The 20,643-nt window shown below is 27.9% G+C and overlaps 1 protein-coding gene across 2 annotated transcripts in view; it reads right to left on the bottom strand.

Moving 5' to 3' along the window:
- LOC129979136 (lachesin-like) overlaps positions 1 to 5,876 on the bottom strand; it is a 427,503-nt gene extending 421,627 nt beyond the window's left edge. For both annotated transcript variants that reach the window (XM_056090691.1, XM_056090690.1), the window contains exon 1: positions 5,409 to 5,876. In XM_056090691.1, coding sequence (XP_055946666.1) covers positions 5,409 to 5,517 — 109 coding nt within the window. In that variant the 5' untranslated portion in view covers positions 5,518 to 5,876. The remainder of the gene's footprint in view (positions 1 to 5,408) is intronic.
- Positions 5,877 to 20,643: the final 14,767 nt, after the last annotated feature.

Here is a 20,643-nt window from a genome sequence, read left to right on the forward strand (position 1 = left end):
AAAACAAAGTTCTTATCGCATTGCCTTTTTATAAAAGATGTTTTTATCCACGTTGAACCTTCAGATGCAGAAAAGGCACGCTTGCACAGGAAATTACTTAAGCTGTTATTATTTTTATGGTAAAGCATCAGAGCACTCGAAAGATATACACTCAGATATCCCGATTTTGATATCCTGTTAGTTGTAAAGATTATTTCTTGGATTTAAGCATAAATAATTTATATGTTTTGGAAGCAAATTAATTAAGTAGTTGTTTATATTCTTTTTCGTATTATTTTGAATATTACTCCTTTATATGAATATATTTCAAAGTCTCCAAAGACAAAATTCGATAATATTCTGAAACAAATTTTTCTTAAACGAATCTTTATAATGGCCGTTGCGGTCTCTTTTTTTTTTTTTTTTTTTTTTTTTGAATTTCTCATCACATACGAGGATAAATCTTCAATTTGCGAGCATTTTATAGAAACTCCGTTTTCTGTCATGTTTCCATTTCGTTCCAATGATACAACCACATTTTGACTTTTTCTACAATCGCTGGTATATATTTTCCATGAGTGCGAGGAACTGTATACCTGATATATCGAATTATTTCATTATCATTATATTCTGTTGACTTTTCTTTATCTAATTTTAATGTAGATTGTTCGGTTATGCTGACCGGAATGGGTGGTGGTGGTTCTAGTATCGTCTTTTGATATCTCATATTTAACTGAAATAATAGTTTCTCTCGTTGGTCATTAGAGAATTCGGATTCGTCAAGTAAATTCAATAAGTTTGGTTCCCAATTCTAATTCGAGTACTTTTGGTCTATGGTATGCATTTAATAACTCAGGAGAAACCAAAGCCATTCATTTAACCATGTATTTTTTTTTTTAATTTCAAATGCTTTTACAGACTACATTCTAGCTACAACAGATGCAACTGCAGATAAATTTAAAGATAAAAATACACTGGTGTATGATCAGAAAATTTCTGGTGAGTGTTCTTGTTTTAATGAAACATAAAGTGAAGAATCTTCTTTATATATATTTACAAAAAGCGACAAATAAAACTATAATCGTTCTATTTTATATGCATTTATTTATTTTATTATCTCAAATCATGTTACCAATATCTCAACCTACCATTCCAGCTAATGCTGAAACAGCCGATGGAAGTATTAGCGGTAAAAATCCTAAAGTTTGATTCACCGAAAGTTTTTTTTTCTTTTGTTTAATAAAAGTTGATCGATCAGCAATTTTTCTGATACTTTTTCTATATTTTGCAATTATTTTCACAATCACAGGAATATTACCTGCAAGCACTTTCAAACAAATTTCACATATTGATAGTATTTGGTATTTGTTTGCATTTTGCAGCAGTGATCTTTTTTTGTTTTGGAGAAAATTCTGATAATAAATGTAAAAATTAATATTTCTTCTTCGTCATTTTGATCTATACATCCAATATACGCCATTCCTATCTGGAAATAAACTGTCACGTAATCTGTATTTCTCTCTCCTTAGGAGATGAAGGTCAACTACTAAATAAATAAATGATTTCTCTGTAGCCTTTTTATATGTATCCACCACAAATTTCGTTTTTCCTGTATACAGTTGAATATCAATGCAATGAATTTGGCTCATATATCTTAAATTTTTAAATAACATTATATAGTGAGAGTTCAAGCTGATATCTCGCATAACTTTACTTTTAGGAAACAAATTTTGTAAAATTAAAATTATACTTGTATTACATTGGTGTGAAACTTCAGTAAATAATTCTGAAATTTTGTCATTTAAATGATGCCTAAAATCATCGATTGTTATCAGATATGTCCCTGTGTAGTCTTCAGGAAGACCATGAATAAAATCAATGCCTAGTTCTTCTAGATACGAAGGAGAACTATACATATACTACCATTTTATTTAAACTCTTCTCATAACTATTCTTTTTTAGAATTTTCCGCACCAGTGATGTTTTACCAGACTGACTTTGCCCAACGATTAAACATGTACTTGGATGTCTCAGCATTTTTAAATATGCTTTTAAACTCAAAAATTTTCGTAAAACTGAAAGTAATTGGTTTGTACATGAACTTTTATAGTTTCTGAAATGTAACGACTATTATGAAACGGTATAGTGGTTACCGATAATAACCACCAAAAACATATACTAGATTCGAACCGAGTTGGTCTAAAAGAGCAGATAATTTGGAAAGTTTTGATGTAACCATCCATGCCATCTAATCCTAGAGCAAGAGCATCCATTGAAGCTATAAAAATGTGTTTGAAACCTGCGCAAGGTGTTCATTCACTTACTCTAAATGTTGGAAATGGACTTATCATTCAAAGAGTGTAGATCCTTAAAAATAGAAGTATGATAAAAAAAAAATGTGAACAGAAACAGAAAGGTCGGTTGGGTTAGGAGTGATAAGCGAACATAAATAAACTACACACTGATCATATAAGGGAAGATATATCTAAAAACTATCATTCACAAATTATGTCAGATGCAGACGCTTTGATTGGCTATGTGAGAAATATATGAGATGTGCGCAGCAGTCGCAGCGATCGCAACAAAAGCGATGAAGGCAACAAATGCTTCTACTGCAATCGAGAATTTGCAGAAACACACGCGATGCAGTCCAGAAAATGACATGTTTTTGACAAATAGTCCAGAAGATGACAACTTGTTCTATATGTGCAGCATGAATATTTTAATAATTTTTAAGGCACAAATTAATATAAAATTAACTTATATTATAACACTTTCTCATTTAAAAAAAATATGATAATGAAATTTAAAAAAATTCATCAATGATTGGTTTATTTCTATTAAACTAACGTTTAGACATCCTTTTATATCTCGTACATGACACATGACTGACTTTTATGGCTGGTTTCCGTATATGACTCTCTTATCGTAATCAGGATTTGAATCCGTGATATTACGCGATTTATCTAGGATTTTTTTTAACTATGCATTAAGTTCATGGGGTAAATACATGGCATTAAGTTCATGGGGTAAGATTTACTTGGATAACAATAATTGATTCATAAAACCAAAACTTATTATTCTTTAAGATAATGCGTGTTGTTTTAATAGTAAAATAGAATCATAATCTTCTGTTTTTCGATTTTAGGAAAACACACACCAGTGAACCCCCATTTCATAAACAAACAGAGCTATTGCTTTTTATTTATACTTAAGATATAATAGCAGCAAAGCTACTTCTAATAATATAGAAAATTCATTCAATAACATTAATTTCTATCCCATGGATCAGGAACGATAAAATTTAAATGAGCAGTTTTTTAAGTAAATGAATCGCAAGAATGGATAAAAATAAAATTTGCTCTAATTTTACTCTGCATTTAAAAAAAATGGTTGTTTAATATAAGAGAAATAATAATTCACATCGAAGAGATATATAAATTATTCTATGAAACAGTCTTATTTCTAAATAAGTAGTTCTTTCAACTCTTTTTAGCTAGCTAATCTATACAAAAAAATTTTAGAATACAAGCATTCAAATAGGAATATATTTTTTTAATGCGATTATTAAAGTAAATTCTTGGGGAAAAATTATTTTTTTTTAGAAATGAACTTTTATTAAGAATATTTTAATCCTAGCACTAGGAAAACTTGTAAACAAGAAAAGTGTAGGCTTAAAAGTAAAATTTATTCGGAACATTGTCTTACTTTTCATTATCATTTTATATAATAATTTTTTTATGTATATTCATGGTAAAAAAAAAAAAAAAAAAAAAAAAACAAGGTACGCTATAAAAATAAACATCACGGTAATAGCATAGTGTGAAAAGCAGCCTCTTTATAATATTTTTGGTTTATATAGTTAGTAAATTAAGAGGCTGCTTTATTAATTAGCTCGTGTAACACTTTTAGTTGTCAGATTTTTCTAAAATGTTTTTTCCGAGTAATTTTGTTAATTTGATTTAATGTAACGTAATAAAGCATCAAATACAAGGAGTTTTACATTGTATTAATATTGTAGAATATTTTTTGTATTATTTGTAATATTTTTCTCTCCTTCATAATGCGTTGCAAACATGAATAATTATTTTTTATGAAGACGTTTTTTTTATTACTTTTAATAAATTCCATTTTTCTTTTCTTTTTTTCTTCTTAATTTTTTCTAAGAACATTAAAATGCTCAGGGAAAGTAAGGCTAAAGCGTTTAAATTATTTTAAAGGAGGTATTCATATTTGATCCCATTTTGTTATTTTTGTATTTACCATAGATTTTACGGATCTGTTGAAAGTATTTGAAATTTTTAAGACATAGTTAATTAAACAATTTTCAAAAAATAGATTGAAGAGCAGAATTTAAACTTTTAAATCCATCATACAAAAATATTTTAGATTAACTTTTTAACTACTATTTATCCTGTTTATTGTTTACCAGTATCATACCGTCTAAAAATTATTTGAATTTCTGAATATTTTTTGTGCAATGATATAATCGATTTTTATATATTTTTATAAATGAAATGAAAATTTATTACATTCTGAAAAAGTATAAGAATGTTTTTTAAGCAACTTCTTTGACTAACATGTTATTACTATTATATTTGAGAAATTTAAATAATAAGTAATAATTTTAAATATTTTCTCCTTTCCAAATATGATACAACATTTACATAACAGTTATTTCGAAAAAAAGCGTGATTCAGCTAGTGTTGGACCCGATGTTATTTCAATCTTGAGCATACTAAAGAAAAACAAATTTATAAGGCCAATTTTAAAAATTTAACAAAATAAAGAATATTTGCTCAGTACATATATTCCAGAATCTGAGGAAAGTATAAAAATTATTAAAATCAAAATATTAAGGTTAAATAAATATTATGCAACGGTATTAACAAAGTACACATTTTATGCAAATTTCACGTAAATTTAAGTGAATCTTACTAATCTAAATATCCTATTTAATTTTCTTTTATCACCTCATTCTTTATGATAAATTTTATTCTTGAACATTTTCAAACTACTTCCTCTAATAAGGTCCATAAATAATGAAACATATACTTCATCTAATCAGAATTGATTTCATTTTATGTTATCATCCATATAAAATGTTTGATATTGCCATCTATATTAAATGTTTTATATTTCCATGTTTTATTAATTACCCAATATATATTTTAAACAACACGTCATACATTCAGAGTATATTAAACAATAATACTAAAGAATAACTATTTCATCTATAAGTTTATCAAATTTTGTTCATTAAATTTTATACACACACACACATATATATATATATCACCAAAACTCTACTCATTTTCTATAATTTAATTCTACAAGCACAAGAAAAAATTACCACCATGCAAATAAATGACTAACAACTAGACAATATTTTTTTTTTCCGAAGTATATATCGTTATGAATCATCTTACCTGACAGAATGGTACTCCAGTCCGTATGCATCCCATAAGAGTTGATGCTTGAAATTAACACCAGACAGACAGTCAAGTGAATTATTCTACAGACAACCGATTGGCACATTTTGAGTTGCAGAACAGCTTATCCCTTCGAAGAAACAAAAGAAATCCAATCCGCAGATACTCGAGGACCTTCCGCACACTACCGCGGCAGGTTGAAACAACTTTTCAACAACTCACACAACTCATAGTTTCCCAATGTTTATATTCCACCAGGAGTAGTGGGATTCCCCCGTTTGAGTCCCGGAAACGGGAACAAAGGTTCCAAAGTTCTATTTTTTTCCCCGGGCGCCTTCTCTCCCGCCGGATATCGCTGGGCCTCCAAGAGTCAGATGAAAAAACAAACTTTTGTTGTTGGAGGTTTATTTTTCAGGATGAGGATCGAAGCGAGCTGTGGCTGTGTGTCAACCTCCGGTGGGGCTATTCTCGATGGCAGGTTCTGCGGAGATTCCGGTACGACCGCAGAGCCCCTGTACCAGCGCCCTCTATCCACTGACGGAATGAATCGACAGGGATGAGGGGCCGGCAGAGGGGAGATTTTACAGTTGTCTCAGAGAACACTGTAGGTTGGGATTGGGAAAATAAGTTGGAGATTTTGATCTTTACAATGAATGTAATTTGAGGTGCTTGTATGAATTTCGTCTCTAGTAACTGAAAAAAACAATGACATTAATTTATTTTACGAGAAAAAGTAGTAGGTTAAAGTGTACATATTATACTGCAGTAGAAATGAGAATTGATGGCAGTAGGGCAATTATTCGGGACATGCACATTTTTTCTACACTAAAAACTTTTATTTCCATGTAAATATTTTCTCCAATACATCCTTTAATTTTTTTTTTTTTACATTGAACTATTTTTAAAGGAATAATTCGCTCAAAAAATTTTAACATTTTACGTTGCAATTTTTTTCCCCACAAATTCCGTAAAATATAGGAATACGAAACATATATACTAAACTAACATAGATTGTGGTTTCTTTGACTGTAAAGTTGCGACATTAAGAGTCATGTTAATTTATTTTTTATTTTTTTACTTTTGCTAAAAATGTATATATGGGATATGGAAATATTCCGTATCTAGAATACTAGCCTTCTCGACGATTTTTTTCTACCCAAGTCTTTATGTCAAATTATGCACTTCTGAAAGATTTATGATTTTCCTTTCCTTTTGTTTGAAATATAAAAATTACTACCTAACCTTAATAATGTATTCGATGCCAGATGAAATAATAAAGAAAAATGTACGGTGAGAGTTAAGTATTTTAATGTAACATTATATTATATAAAAGTATATTATGTAACAGTATATTATGTATAAGTATATTATGTAACATTGTATACAATTAAATTTTATACAGAAATTTATATCATTAAATCGTAATTACAGATAAGAAAAATTTGCGAATTCTACTGTGATAGAAGAGAATAAAGACAGGTGAGAAACAAAAATCTCAGGAAATTTACTAATCGTTTAGAAATTTAAACTATGCTCAAAGAAATAAATTTAGTTTATTAAATTCTTATACCAATGTCTAAGAGGATATCAAATAGTAATTATATATGCTATTTGATATCAGAAAATTACTAATTTTACATACATGCATTTCAATAAAAATAAAGGAAAAATTTCTAATAAAACTTTTAAATTATATTATTGGGCATAAACATAATTAAATAATTAAGCTTGAAATAGGATATAGTAAATTTGAAAGAGGATTTTGGAATTTTCTTTTTTCGATTGACAATTTGTGTAATTTATATTTTTAGATGTTGGAGAATTACCACAGCATGCTGCTTTATTTTTTAAACAATTGGTCAATTTGTTTAACAGCATAATTGAAAAGGAATAATTAAAGAAAAATAAATAGAAAACATTATTATATTTTTTAAAAGCTAAAAGATGTTTTATCATTTTCTGCATTTAATGCAATGAAAAACATTTTTTTGTGTCTTTAAGCTGCATTGTTTTATAAAATAAATAGAAAACATTATTATATTTTTCAAAAGCTAAAAGGTATTTTATCATTTTCAGCATTTAATGCAATGAAAAACATGTTTTCGTGTCTTTAAGCTGTGTTTTTATATAAAATTAATATTTTAATAAAAAATAAAAACTGTTGAAATGCGAAGCTTTCAAAACAAGTTTTTCTGACCAGGATTTCAACAAATTATCAAATGATCTATGTTGGCTATTTATCCAATATCATATGAGTCTCCACAAATTGGAAAAGCGAATAATGCACAATGAAAATTAATGGAAACGGATATACTATTCAATATTTTGAATGTTTTAATTTATATCTCTTTACTAACTCTTCAGAAATACGTCATAATTTTTAAAATTATTTTGTGGATACATTGCTGAAACCGGATTCTGAAATTTCATCTGACAGTTCAAGAAGATCGAAGGAGAAATTAGAAAAAAAAATATTATAATTCGTATGTTTATATTCAGATAAGCAAATATCTTAATGATTATTTTTTAAAAAAATAGATTTTAATCTTTTAACTACTCTCGTTGGTGTATAGGTAAAATTTTAATTTAGTTTTCTTAGATTAATTTACCTTTGCAGTTGCAGTAAGAATATTTGAATTTAAATAGATAATGTCTGGATAATGATTTCCTGCAAAGAATATTTTGAAGAGAATAGCCCTTCAAAACATTCATTCCTCTCCCGCTCAAGAATGTTTAAGATCGACGGTTTAAAATTTATGCCATGCATGTGGTTGAATTATTGTCTTCACAACCCTCAATTCCAAATCATAAATTTCAGCCTGTGACATAAGCAATATTATAATCTTAATAACAAATAGTATTACAAGTCGCTAAATCGTAGGAATGTGATTAGCCAATTTACCATTGAAGAGTTAATAAACAAATTTTTGAAAAAGTCATTAACTTTTAATTTCTGGAATTTTTGAGCTGTTATTTCCAGGTCGCTAACAGACTGAAAGAATATTATATTTATTCTGACTATTATTTAAAATTTCTTAACTAATATAATTATATTCTACTTCGGATATTTTGTTCACTTTAACAATTTTATTCTTCAGTAATGTTATTTTATAGGACTATGCATGTTATATCAGCTACAAAACTAGCTATTTAAAATATTTTGAAATTGGACCATTTTTGCAATAATTGTAACAAGAAAAACTGGCAACACAGTTATTAAATACTAGTCACCTTCGTTACTATGTATCTCATTAATGTTCGCTAAAATGATTTTTACAAAAAAAAAAAAAAAAAAAGAATTCAATAGCATTTTTTATACGCAGTTAAGTTTTAATGACTAGCACCACAAAGTATTTAAATTCTTATAAATATTTAATTCATACTAGTTTAGGAAACATACAATTTTCAGTTTACTGTTGTTGCTTGCTTATCTAATTATTTGTCATTTACCCTAATCCTTGATTATGAACTTGTCGCTTATTGTTACTGTTGTGAAACGTGTTATATGTGTTAACAAAACAAAAACTACTCTTCAAATTATTTAAATTATTTTTAAAAACTATGAAAACTAAATTAATAATGCTGATTTTTTTTATTTTTGAGTTTTATAATGATATAAAAATCATTTTACTGTCGCAGTACTTTAAGAAGTTATAAGGGAACTTCAATGTTTTGTTTAATTTTAATTAATTATAATTTTGAAAAAAAATCATTCTAGCATTCTCATTCCCCTCTTCAAAGCTTATGCACACTAAATTTGGCAAAATAAAATCTATCAGTTTACTTTATAGGAGACATCAGCAGACAAAAATCCGTCTTGTAGAAGTAATTAAATAATTATTATAAACTCAATAGTAACACAATGATGAAATTAGTAAGAAGAAATCATTGCCAAGATTGTTACTTTAATTATCTACTTGAATTTTATTACAATGGACCTCCATAAAGTAGAATAATTAGAAAAGAAAAGAAATAACAGAAATCCCATGAACAAAGTCTAGCATTACCTATTACCATTCCTGTTGCGTCCAAATTAAATTATGTTATAATGACTCTGCATCAAATCCCTTATAATTCATTGTAAGCGCTGATTGTAAAATGTAAAATAATACTTCCTCCTGAAATACAATCTATACTTATCTCTAAAAAGCAATCTACACACAAACATTTCTATTGACAGTTGGAAGATTTCGTGCTAACTTTTGTCTTACTCATCACGGGCCATGTGTATATGACTATTTTTACTTAAGCGTCCTGTATTCAGTCATCACGAGGAGCTTTAATGATGCTCTTCTTAATTAATATTGAAAAGTTGCATTACGGGTATGAAATCTAAAACAATCATGTTGCCCTCTTTTTTCAGGCACTTCGATGGGATGATTGGACTTTCCACAATGTCAAATTTAAAGTATGCATGTCAAATATATGGCGGAATTTTGTCAAAATAGAATTTGAAACTTGAAAATGTTTACTCTGAGTCAAGATATTAACACCACGATAACGCCCCTAACCTTTATAACTATCTATGATACAACAAATGTACAGATTTTAATTTGATAAGAAAATTACGTATATCAGGATTCTGCTGATGTTTCATAAGTTATATGTGGTGTTTATAACCAAACTACGCATTCATAGATAAAGTTGATATTAGAATATCTCTGTATATACAAAACATGTAAATGCGATAAATAAATAAAATATGTATTGATAATGTTTAATGCTAGATGGGATGAAATGCAAAATAAATGCGCATAACTTATAGACTAAATAATATCACTGTTTTCTTCCTCATAAAATAACACTAGGCTGCTGTATATGGAAGTATTAATTATAAAAAACTCTTCCAAAGACAAAACATAATTGAAAATATTATTAATATTTATTTACACCATATTCAAGACTTTTATCCAATATATCCCAATAAGTAATTCAAATTTATTCAACATCAAATCTCTTAGCTTTATAATTTTAATTTACTCCGATGATAAATTATTTATAGAGAAAAAAATAGAAGCAAATATTTAAACACTATGCAATGCGTTAAATTTTAAATGAAATAGTTGAACTAAATAGACAAAAAGAAAAAAATGGTGGCATTTAATTAGCATTTCTGAATAATTAATTCTATGAAAAATGTAAATACATTGAAAGAAATATATTATATAATTTTTTCTTGTCATATACTCAAAAATATTGTGGGGAAAGTAGCAATTTATTACATTTTTTTTTCCTTAAATAAAAAAAAAAGTTTCACTTTCATAAAAAATTTATTAAGATCAAATTTGCACACACTTTCTGCTAAGAAATAAAATAACAATTTTAATTCATATATTTTAATTAAAATATAATTTTTTTCATGTAATGGAGATACTAATTTAAATACTTAAAGGAGGTTCATATTTCTATCGCAGCTATAAAATCTCATCATTTTACATCTTCCAAACATTTTATCTAAGAATAAAATTTATTAAAGTAAAAAATTAAATTATCTCATTTTGAAAAAATGATGATTGATTTTTATTGATATAATGCAGAGTGTAAAATTATTATCTGTAATTTGGATATAGCTAAAAAAAATCTTAAAGAATATTTTATTTTTAGATTGAATTGTAAAATATTTATTGAATGAATATTAAATCTGCGCAAAAAAGAATTAAGTATGTTTATAATTTCAAGCATCATTAAAGAAAATTGTAACTATTAATTTTTATTTAAGCAAATTCTGATAATCGGATATGCTTTCCAAACCATACTGGAATATTTTGCTTTTTATCATTCTGTGATTTTGGAACAAATCAGAGCTTCATATACTCATGCTTTTCCTATTAAACTTGAAGTTTTTTTAAAAGAAAATCCAAGAACTTGTTTTGATAATTTATTATTCAGAGTTTTTGAATAGCCGATAATATATTTCATAATTTCATTAAGAAGTTATAAAATATTAAAAGCAAAGTTCACCGTGTGCTCAGTTCGAAGGCTAATGAGGGCATTTTCAAACGGACTGTATAATTTTAATGTGTATTCAGATAAAGGAGAAGACACCAAAGCTGCCACTTCGATTTCAAACATTCCACACCATACCAACTAAAGGATAAATTGAGACTCATTGTCATTCTCGAAATACATTGCACCTTCTCCGCACCATATCATTCTCGAGACAGATTGCACATTCTCCGCACTATACCATTCTCGAGATGAGACTCAAAATATATTCCACGTAATCATATTCTTGACCTTTGACTTTATCATCACGATACCAAGATTACATGATGCTACAGTGGCAGCGAGAAAATGCATTAGAAACCTATTTCAGTTATAATGTTTTATGTCTCAGTTTTATAAATAGTAAAAAAAAAAAAAAAAAAGAGAGAGAGAGAGAGAGAAAGGCAGACCGTGCTTAAATAATTCTGATTTCCACATTTAAAATTGTTTTTGGAATTTCTGAATGAAAGGCGTTTTTTTAATATTATTAAAATTCCTGTTCTAAGCATGAGATGTGCGATTTACTTATGAGGAAATTACTTTTTTCGAATTATACCATTCATTTTCTGCACCATGTACCTTTCTTTCAGTAGAAATGATCTTATTGAAAAAATAATAATATTTACTTTCAAAGGCTTTCACTGCTCAAATGTTCTCTTGTTAGTGTGCATAAATGTTTGATAATTCTCTTGCTTCATCTTCATCTCTAAAGTTAAAGGAACTGCACTTAAAATCTCCTTAAGGTTCATCAAAAAAGGTCATAAATCAAACAAATCAATTCGAATACAATTCGGATTTAAGAATGTTAAAACAATTCCGTGATAAATTGTGCATAACAGTATCAAAAATAGTATCTGCTCTTTTAATAACAAAGACTTATAATGAAGTGAGATCAAGCTGCATCAGATAAGCATCGTATTAAGAAATAAAAGAACAGATCAATAGTAGATGTCTCAAGATAAGCAAGTACAGGTACCGAACCATGAATATTTATTAGAATTAGTAGTTAGGTCTCAGCGCATTACTTGAATAAGGATAGCAATTAACTAACTAATTTTAATTGCATTTTCGTTTCATGCTAGTGACGCCATCTCATTGTGAATTTGAGGAAAAGTAATTACACAAATAAATAATATTTATAATAATTATTTGATTGATAGATAAAAAAATCATAAAATATTAAAATTTTCTTGTGCATGTTTTTTTATTATTCTGTGCAGGAAAAAAAGTTTCTTTTTTCTGTCCAAGTTCATGTATACTTTCTACTTTTACCGTTCTGATGCCGGCGTCCTGGCTTAGAAGTAGCGCGTCTTCCCCGTGACCTGGGCCTCCTGGCATGGCTGTTCTTCATCTGTTCTTTCTGTGAGATGTATGAATGTGCCCCCCTGTAAAAAGGGGCTGTGCAAGCGAATGCGATGCGTGAGTAGCTAAGAGATACTCTTGGCCCTAGTTGGCGCTACTAAAAAACAAGAGACGCACCCTCGGCTTAAAATCGCTGATTTCGTCAGCTAGCTTATCTATATCAAGCCCCATTAGGGACAACAACAACCGTTCTGATATAAGGGTGGAAATCTAAAACATTATTCAAAGTTTTAAAGACAAAGTTTAATTCAAATTTAAATCAAGTATTTTAATTAGATCTCCACTCTTTTATGAGTTTTGTGTAAATTCCAGAATATTGTTTAAAATTGTTTTCTGCTTAGCAATAAAAATATTCCCTGCAAAAACATAAAACTATTTCTAAATTTTTGCTTTAAAATGCATTATCTATCAGCACTGAAATTGTATGAAGAATGATATTTGCACCAATTACAAAATGTTTTCAATAAAATACACCTGTAATAAAATTTTCAGAAAGGATAAGAACTTTTGAAAACTATTCCAATTATTTTAAATAAGCTAGTAAAAAAATAAATTTCGTTTATCTTTTATTAGAAAATTATTATTAGGAGACAGAAAAGAGTTCCCTCATATATTGAAAAATACTATATGAAGCATTTCTAGAATTATTCTATTTTTTTTAAAAAATCATTTGAAGAAAATATAACCACATAGCATTTCTAAACATTGAAAAATATCAATGTAAGATATATTCAAGTTTTTACGATTTGTGGACCTCGTCTATATACAAGATTCCAATGCCACAAAATATCACGTATATATTTTTAAGAACATAAATTTATTCGAGCTACTTGGAAACGAACGATATATATAGAAAAGAAAATTAAGTTGTGAAATAAGATACAAATACAGGAGAGGATGTCGGAAATCTTCTGTATAAATGCCATCGCTATAGTAGTAACTTGAAATAAGTTCATGCCATTTTATTCACTTTTGCTTTCTCGTGTTTACGACTGTACAATTGCTCATGATAGTGCAATCGTTTTTCAAAAGATTAAAAATACGATACTATATGCGATCTGAATTTCTCGTTTAATATTTAATAGATGAAGTGTAGAAAATTAAAAATCAAGATATTTGAACATCTATATGTAAACAGGAATTCATATTATTATTATGGAATGATATATAATTTTAGCCAAATTAAATGTATTTTTTAATAAATAACTTTAAAATTCATCCATTTCATATAATTGTCACCAATCATACAAAAAATAAATTTTACATTATAACCTCTCCTGTAAAATAAGATAACAGTAGCTGAAATTATTCTGTCAGAAAATTAATATATTTGATATTTTGCATAACCTTCAGAATCAAATAATTTAGTTTATAAGTGCACACACCACCTGTCCGTGTTTTAAGATTTTTTTTTTCAAAGTTGTCTGTATCCCAATACAGGGTAATTCAAAATGAATAGCGATTACAAATGGCTATAACCATTTAATGTAAAAGAATTTATCGATAAGATTAACACAGAATGTAAATGAAACTTCAAAATTTCTTTACGTAAGGTGCAGGTGCAGTGAAGCAAACGTCTACGCATGAGCGAGTTGAAACTTCGCAACGACGCGAAAACCTGATCATTGCGGACGTCTCATTAGTGATAATGGCGAGTCCCGTGCAGAAAGAATTCTGCGTGTTATAATTTAACTATTGACATTCTGTTATCCCAGTGCAGAGAATATTTCGTCAACGTTACAATCAAGAAACTCTAAATGCGGAGAATCTCAAGAACCTCCGGATTTTTCACCCTAAGATTTTTATCTATGGTATTAGGTGAAACACAGGATGTATATGCTTCCGATGCACAAAACAATTGAAGAACTCAAAGTACGCATTTGTAATGTACTTGAGTTGGTGACTGCAGACATTCTTCAGAACGTATGACGTGAAATGGACTACCACCTAGATATTGTCCGTGTGACCAAAGGAAGTCACATAGAACATCTATGACGTATGCATACAAAATTTTGAAGTGCCGTCTGCATTATATGTTAATCTTGTCGATAAACTCTTTTTCATTAAATAGTTATAGCCATTTGTAATGGCTATGTTCGTTTTGAATTACCCTGTATAGTGATAATTTATTTTTGCGTTTCGTTTATTTATTATTATTATTTATCATTTTGCATATCATTGGATGCATACAAATGTCTCAGACGTGACTTGACAACTTGTGCTCAATTTTTAGACATAACCTGAAATTTTTGCAAATACGTATTATGCTGAGAAAAATGAACCCATTATAAGCAAACACTTATTTATACGGTTTTATAAAAAAATAAAAAATGATTTTTTTATCACAAAAAATGCTGTTTTTAAATTATATCAAAAGTTTACTGGTAAATTTTTAATATTTTTAATAAGGGTTTTCTATAACAAACATTACATAACATATTCCTTATCAAACATTTCATGAAAAAATAGAAACCATTTAAATAATGCCATAATATTAAAAAAACTTTATTTTAAAACTTAAGTTTTACTTTTGAAAAGCAAATTTAATTCCTTGAAAAAAATTTATCATTAGAATCAGTGTAGAGATATTTCATCGGTTTCTTTTTATGGTACATCAAAAACTAATGTATCTGTAGCTAAAATGTTTTTAATGGATCAAATGTCATTTTGAAGAAATCGAAATAGCGACATTCAAAAATCAAAATGATTGCAAAAAATTATAGCAAAGCGAACGACAGTTATCAGAAAGAAGCGAAAAGGCTCGATTTCAAGATTTTGATGATTAATAAAAATTCTCCAGTGATGGAAAATGTTTCGATTTCTTCGGATTCTAAAGAATTTTAATATTAAAAATGTGAGATGAAAAATTAAATTATAGGTGAAGATTTTCTTTCAAATTCACAATTGAGAATTGCATTTACAAATGTTGCAACAATTCATATAAACGCAGTTTTTTTTTAAATATGACTTTTAAATAAAAGATTTTAAATAACAGGAGACGATTTTAAAGAAGTTTATCGTAACAAAATTAGAACGAAACAATAGAAAGACTATTGTGACATGAAAAGATAAACAACAAGAAAAAAATTCATCAACTAAATATGGGATTTATTTTGCCAACAAAAAGATAAGACTTTAATTCTGATTAAAGAAAGTGAAAAGAAAGCCGAAAAGACAACAGTGGAAAAGTCTGTTGTTCTATTTTCAGAACTATCTATATTTCTTGTCATGTCAATGCAATATCAGACCTATCTTATAATATTAAATAAAGATTTTTTTTCTTTCTGAAACATGTTGAATTTTCTGCTTTGAAGTTTATTGTGGGAGATGAAACATTGTTAAATGCTATTTCTAATAATGGTATTATTAAGAAATTTAAGCTTTCCACAGGAAATCATTTCCAATGATTTGATGTATGTTACACACAATTGAATAACATATTTATATCAAAATTTGGTAGAAAAAATATTTATTTAAAAATGCATTGTGGTAAAAGGAAAAAAAAAATATTGCAATATATTGCCTGGAGAAGACTTTTAAAAGACAAAGTGTGAACAAAGTGTAACGTAATGAATTGAAGTTTATGCTAAGTATCGCATTTTGTTTTCTCTGACAGTTTTATTTAAGTCATTCAAGTTATCATGTTTATTAATACACAATTCTATGATCTGTGAAAAATTAGATTGAAATCTGAATTTTAATTTTACGTATGAGATTCATTTTGATAATCTATAATAAAGCATTAAAATAAACATTTTAGCATCGAGAGTTTAATTTTTCCTTTCCATCTGAGCATACAATAATCTTCTTTACTAATTAATTAATCTGAATTGCGTCAATTAACTCATATCTTTTTGTGTCACTATTTTTTTTCAAAAATTTCCTGAGGAAAATATTTTTTTTCTATTAATTAATTTACAATTCTTACATTTACATACCTGTCCTTATATACTAGAAGATGTGCTCATCTTCACAGGCTGCTTTCTTATTAAAAATATGTTGATCTGTTTGTTCCAAATTGACTAACCGAATGTGTATTAAAAATCACATGTTCATTGGTAAAATGGTTAAGATTAAAAAAAAATGTATCTGGCAGTCTTACTTGTAGTACACTTTAGTTTGTAAATATGTAGCAACAATAAAAATTGTGTTTATTTGCAATGGGATATCCCTAATAACATTTAAATCAAAACATATGTACATAAATTCAATTTCAAAGATTTGATGTAAAACAGCAAAAAAATACAAATAAATTCTAAACTTCAAAATCTCATCATTATTTTTATTCGTGCTGAAATTTATCTGCATCGTCAGATCAATCAGATTAAACATTAAAAAGAACTTCTCTCAATTAAAAAATAAAGCTGGGATTTGCATTCGATTATGCCTTAGATCAAAGAAGCTGGAATATTTTATTGAGAATTCCTCTCAATACAGACGGCTGTGGCCGATTATATAATCAGATTGAAATGAGGGCTCTGAAACGAATTTAATACTTTTAAAATTAAAAAGAAGTTCTTTAAAAGACATGAACAATATTTTCATCACCCTTTTGTTTTTCTAAAACCTAAAACAATAAGACGCTTCACAGAAAGTATCGAACTGTCAGATGAATTCACAGAAAAAGTAAAATTAATAATTTCAGCAACTGTTTAAAATAGCGACTAATGACAGTGACATAGGCTTCACCTCACTGATTTAGTAACCACCGTTCATTGTTAAAGCCACTAGATATGTCTCATATAATGACGTCCGGAATGGAACTCTGGGAAATATGTTTTGTATCCGAATCAACAGTACTTGCTTCGTAAATGAAATCCTTCATATTTACTGTAGTGGAAAGAATTGGAGATAAAAAAATTGGCTGGTTACGGGCTCCATTTATTGAAGTTCAATGATTATCTACTTCATAATATCATTGATGGCACATATTATCCAAGCCGTTAAATGTTAACCCCAATCACAGAATAATTGGTTTATGTTTTGTGGTAATTGGACCACATTTGTTGTCTGATGTGTGTTAAAATTGAATTCAGCAGTTATGTTAATATCTGTTATGAAAATACGAAGCATAAATTATCTTCTGCGCAGCATGTCAGCAGTTATGGCCCAATTAGGCAAATCTTTAATGATTGATTCTAGCTCAAACACTTATTCGCAGAACACTGCTGTTATGACTATGGGCTTATGGTGTAAGGAGTTTCAGCTATCACGTATTAGAGTTATTGGTGACCATAATCACATCGAGCGTGAATGCACATTTATCAGTGCTATAGCACATGCAATGACATATCCGAATCCACGGCAGTCTGTTGCCGAAATCATGTTACATATTCTACACATGTTCTGTAATTCGCGGTATATTCATTTCTCTCGTAATGCTCCCTCTACCAAGCTATAGGGAACAAGAGCGATTTGTGATAAAGCTCCCGTATTAGATTCAAGCTGGGCTCAGCTCCCAATACTATGTCTTCCATTAAATATGATAGTGACACTTCTCTTGCATGCCTCCTCCCCCCCCCCACACACACATTTTGGAACCGAGCCTCTTTCTCAGAGTTCATGTAATCTTTGAAAGTATATCGTATTAGGTTCTCAACATGTTGGAAAATGTTTTTACTACTATCTGCAAATCATTAAATATAACGAATGTTTCCTGGGAAAAATATTTTTTCCCAGGAAAAATAAATAATTTTTTTTTAAATAAATAAAAAGATATATAATATATATATATAATAAATAAAAATAAATAAATAAATAAATATCTATAATAAAACCAATAAATAATTTATTATAGATAATTATTTATTATTTATTATTAAAATAAATTATTATAGTTAATTAAATTATTTATTATTAAAATAAATTATTATAGTTAATTAAATTATTTATTATTAAAATAAATTATTATAGTTAATTAAATTATTTATTATTATAGTTAATTAAATTATTTATTATTAAAATAAATAAATTATTTAAAATAAATAAATAAAAAAAATTAAAACATTTCCTGAGAAAAATAAATTTTTTTTCAATTAATTAATTAACAATTCCTACATTTACATACCTATCCTTATATACTAGAAGATGTGCTCATCTTCACAGGCTGCTGTCTTATTAACAATATGTGGATCTGTTTGTTCCAAATTGACTAACCGAATGTGTATTAAAAAATCACATGTTCATTGGTAGAATTGTAAGATATGTGCTCATGAATCTATTGATTCATGAATACATTTTCTTATGAGAGATTCAAAACATAAATTACAAAGGCAGCTGGGAATAAAATTTTTACAACACTAGCAGAAAATGCTTACTAGCTTTTCACAGGTTCATTTTAGTATATAATATTACGGTGATGCTTTTATATCAATTTCTAAGGGGGACGCGGTGTCCTGGTGGTAAAGTCTGGGACCTGATTTCACACCGAATAACCGTTGTGCAAGCGGTCTGGTGCACGCTAAACCCATCCGGGCCAAACGTCCATCCGCTTGTGTTTTGTGGAGATGCGAGTGCCAGCTCAGGTATCGTCCTTGTCATCTGACTCAAAACTACGAGGTTCGTCTCAAAATTAATGGGACTTTGATATAACTAAACTAAATCAATTTCTAAATTATGTGAATGAATTAATTTTGGAACAATCTATATGATGTTCAGTTTTTCTTGGTATTAGTCTATCTTCCGACAATATGGTATCTTGGAACTTGAAAAGTCTTTAATAAACAAAGTCATTATATGTTTTTACTTCTGAGTTTAAAGTCAGCATAAATATACACTTTATTCTTTTCAAGAAATCCGAGTAATACACAAATAATGCTATCGAATACTTATTCTACATGCATTTTCTTAATTTTACTTTAACAGTAAAATATTTAAACTTGATTACTAAATGTATACTAGAATATCATAATTTCTTCTTTTCTAAGTGTTGCAAAATCTGCAATTTAGATTTCTTTTTTTCTGTAGGAAATTTAAATTTCCAGAAACTAATAATTTCTTAAAACGATTTTCTTATTCCATCATAGCCTATGCCGGTTTAAAACATTCAACAATGAAAACCATTTTGCAAGTAAATTATTTTAGATTTAAAGGAGCCAGAATGAAGTAAACAACTCAAATATTTCAGAATCTGCCGTAGGGAATTTTGAAATAACAAGAATCAATACCTAGTAGTTACATGATAATGTAACTCGAATAATTTGTTTATTTCGTGATTTATTTGGAATTCCTAATGTTTCTGCCCCACAGATATTACTGATTAATATTTATTCGTCTGCAAATTTAAATGTAAACTATAATTCATTGATTAAAAACAGATAATATATTATAGTTTAAATCAATTTTAAAATCCATTTGCATACATTTCTTGTGATTATTTTTTTTTATTGAAATCACAGAATAGCAACTATTATTTTTGAATCAATGCTATTTAATCGTCAAAGATAAATGGAAAAAATCAAATGGCCGGAGGATGATTGAAATACTTTTTTCCTTTTCCAAATAAAAATAAATAACTCAAAAATTCTCCCAGAGTAATTTCTTTCCACTGTAAATATGCAAAATATGAAGCAGTAAATTCTCATTTAAGATATTTATTTTCTTCAAAGCGATTGGTTATTAGAAAAATATTAAAGTTAGGAAATGATGATGTATTATCTATTTCAATAAGATCTTGATTTCAATTAAAAGATGATAGAAGATTATATTCAATTAGAAGATGATATGTTTATTATTTGTGAATTAATATTTGCTTAAATCCGTGTTATATTGATTTTTTTATTAATAAGTACTTAGCATTTAAAAAAATTAAACTTGCAAATTAGCAAAAATAAGTTTTATTTCTTATTAATTTAATTCTACGATATCTTATTTAAGGATTTTTTTA

This window comes from Argiope bruennichi, chromosome 1 (genome assembly GCF_947563725.1).
Source record: "Argiope bruennichi chromosome 1, qqArgBrue1.1, whole genome shotgun sequence".
In the NCBI taxonomy this organism is placed as follows: Eukaryota; Metazoa; Arthropoda; class Arachnida; order Araneae; family Araneidae; genus Argiope; species Argiope bruennichi.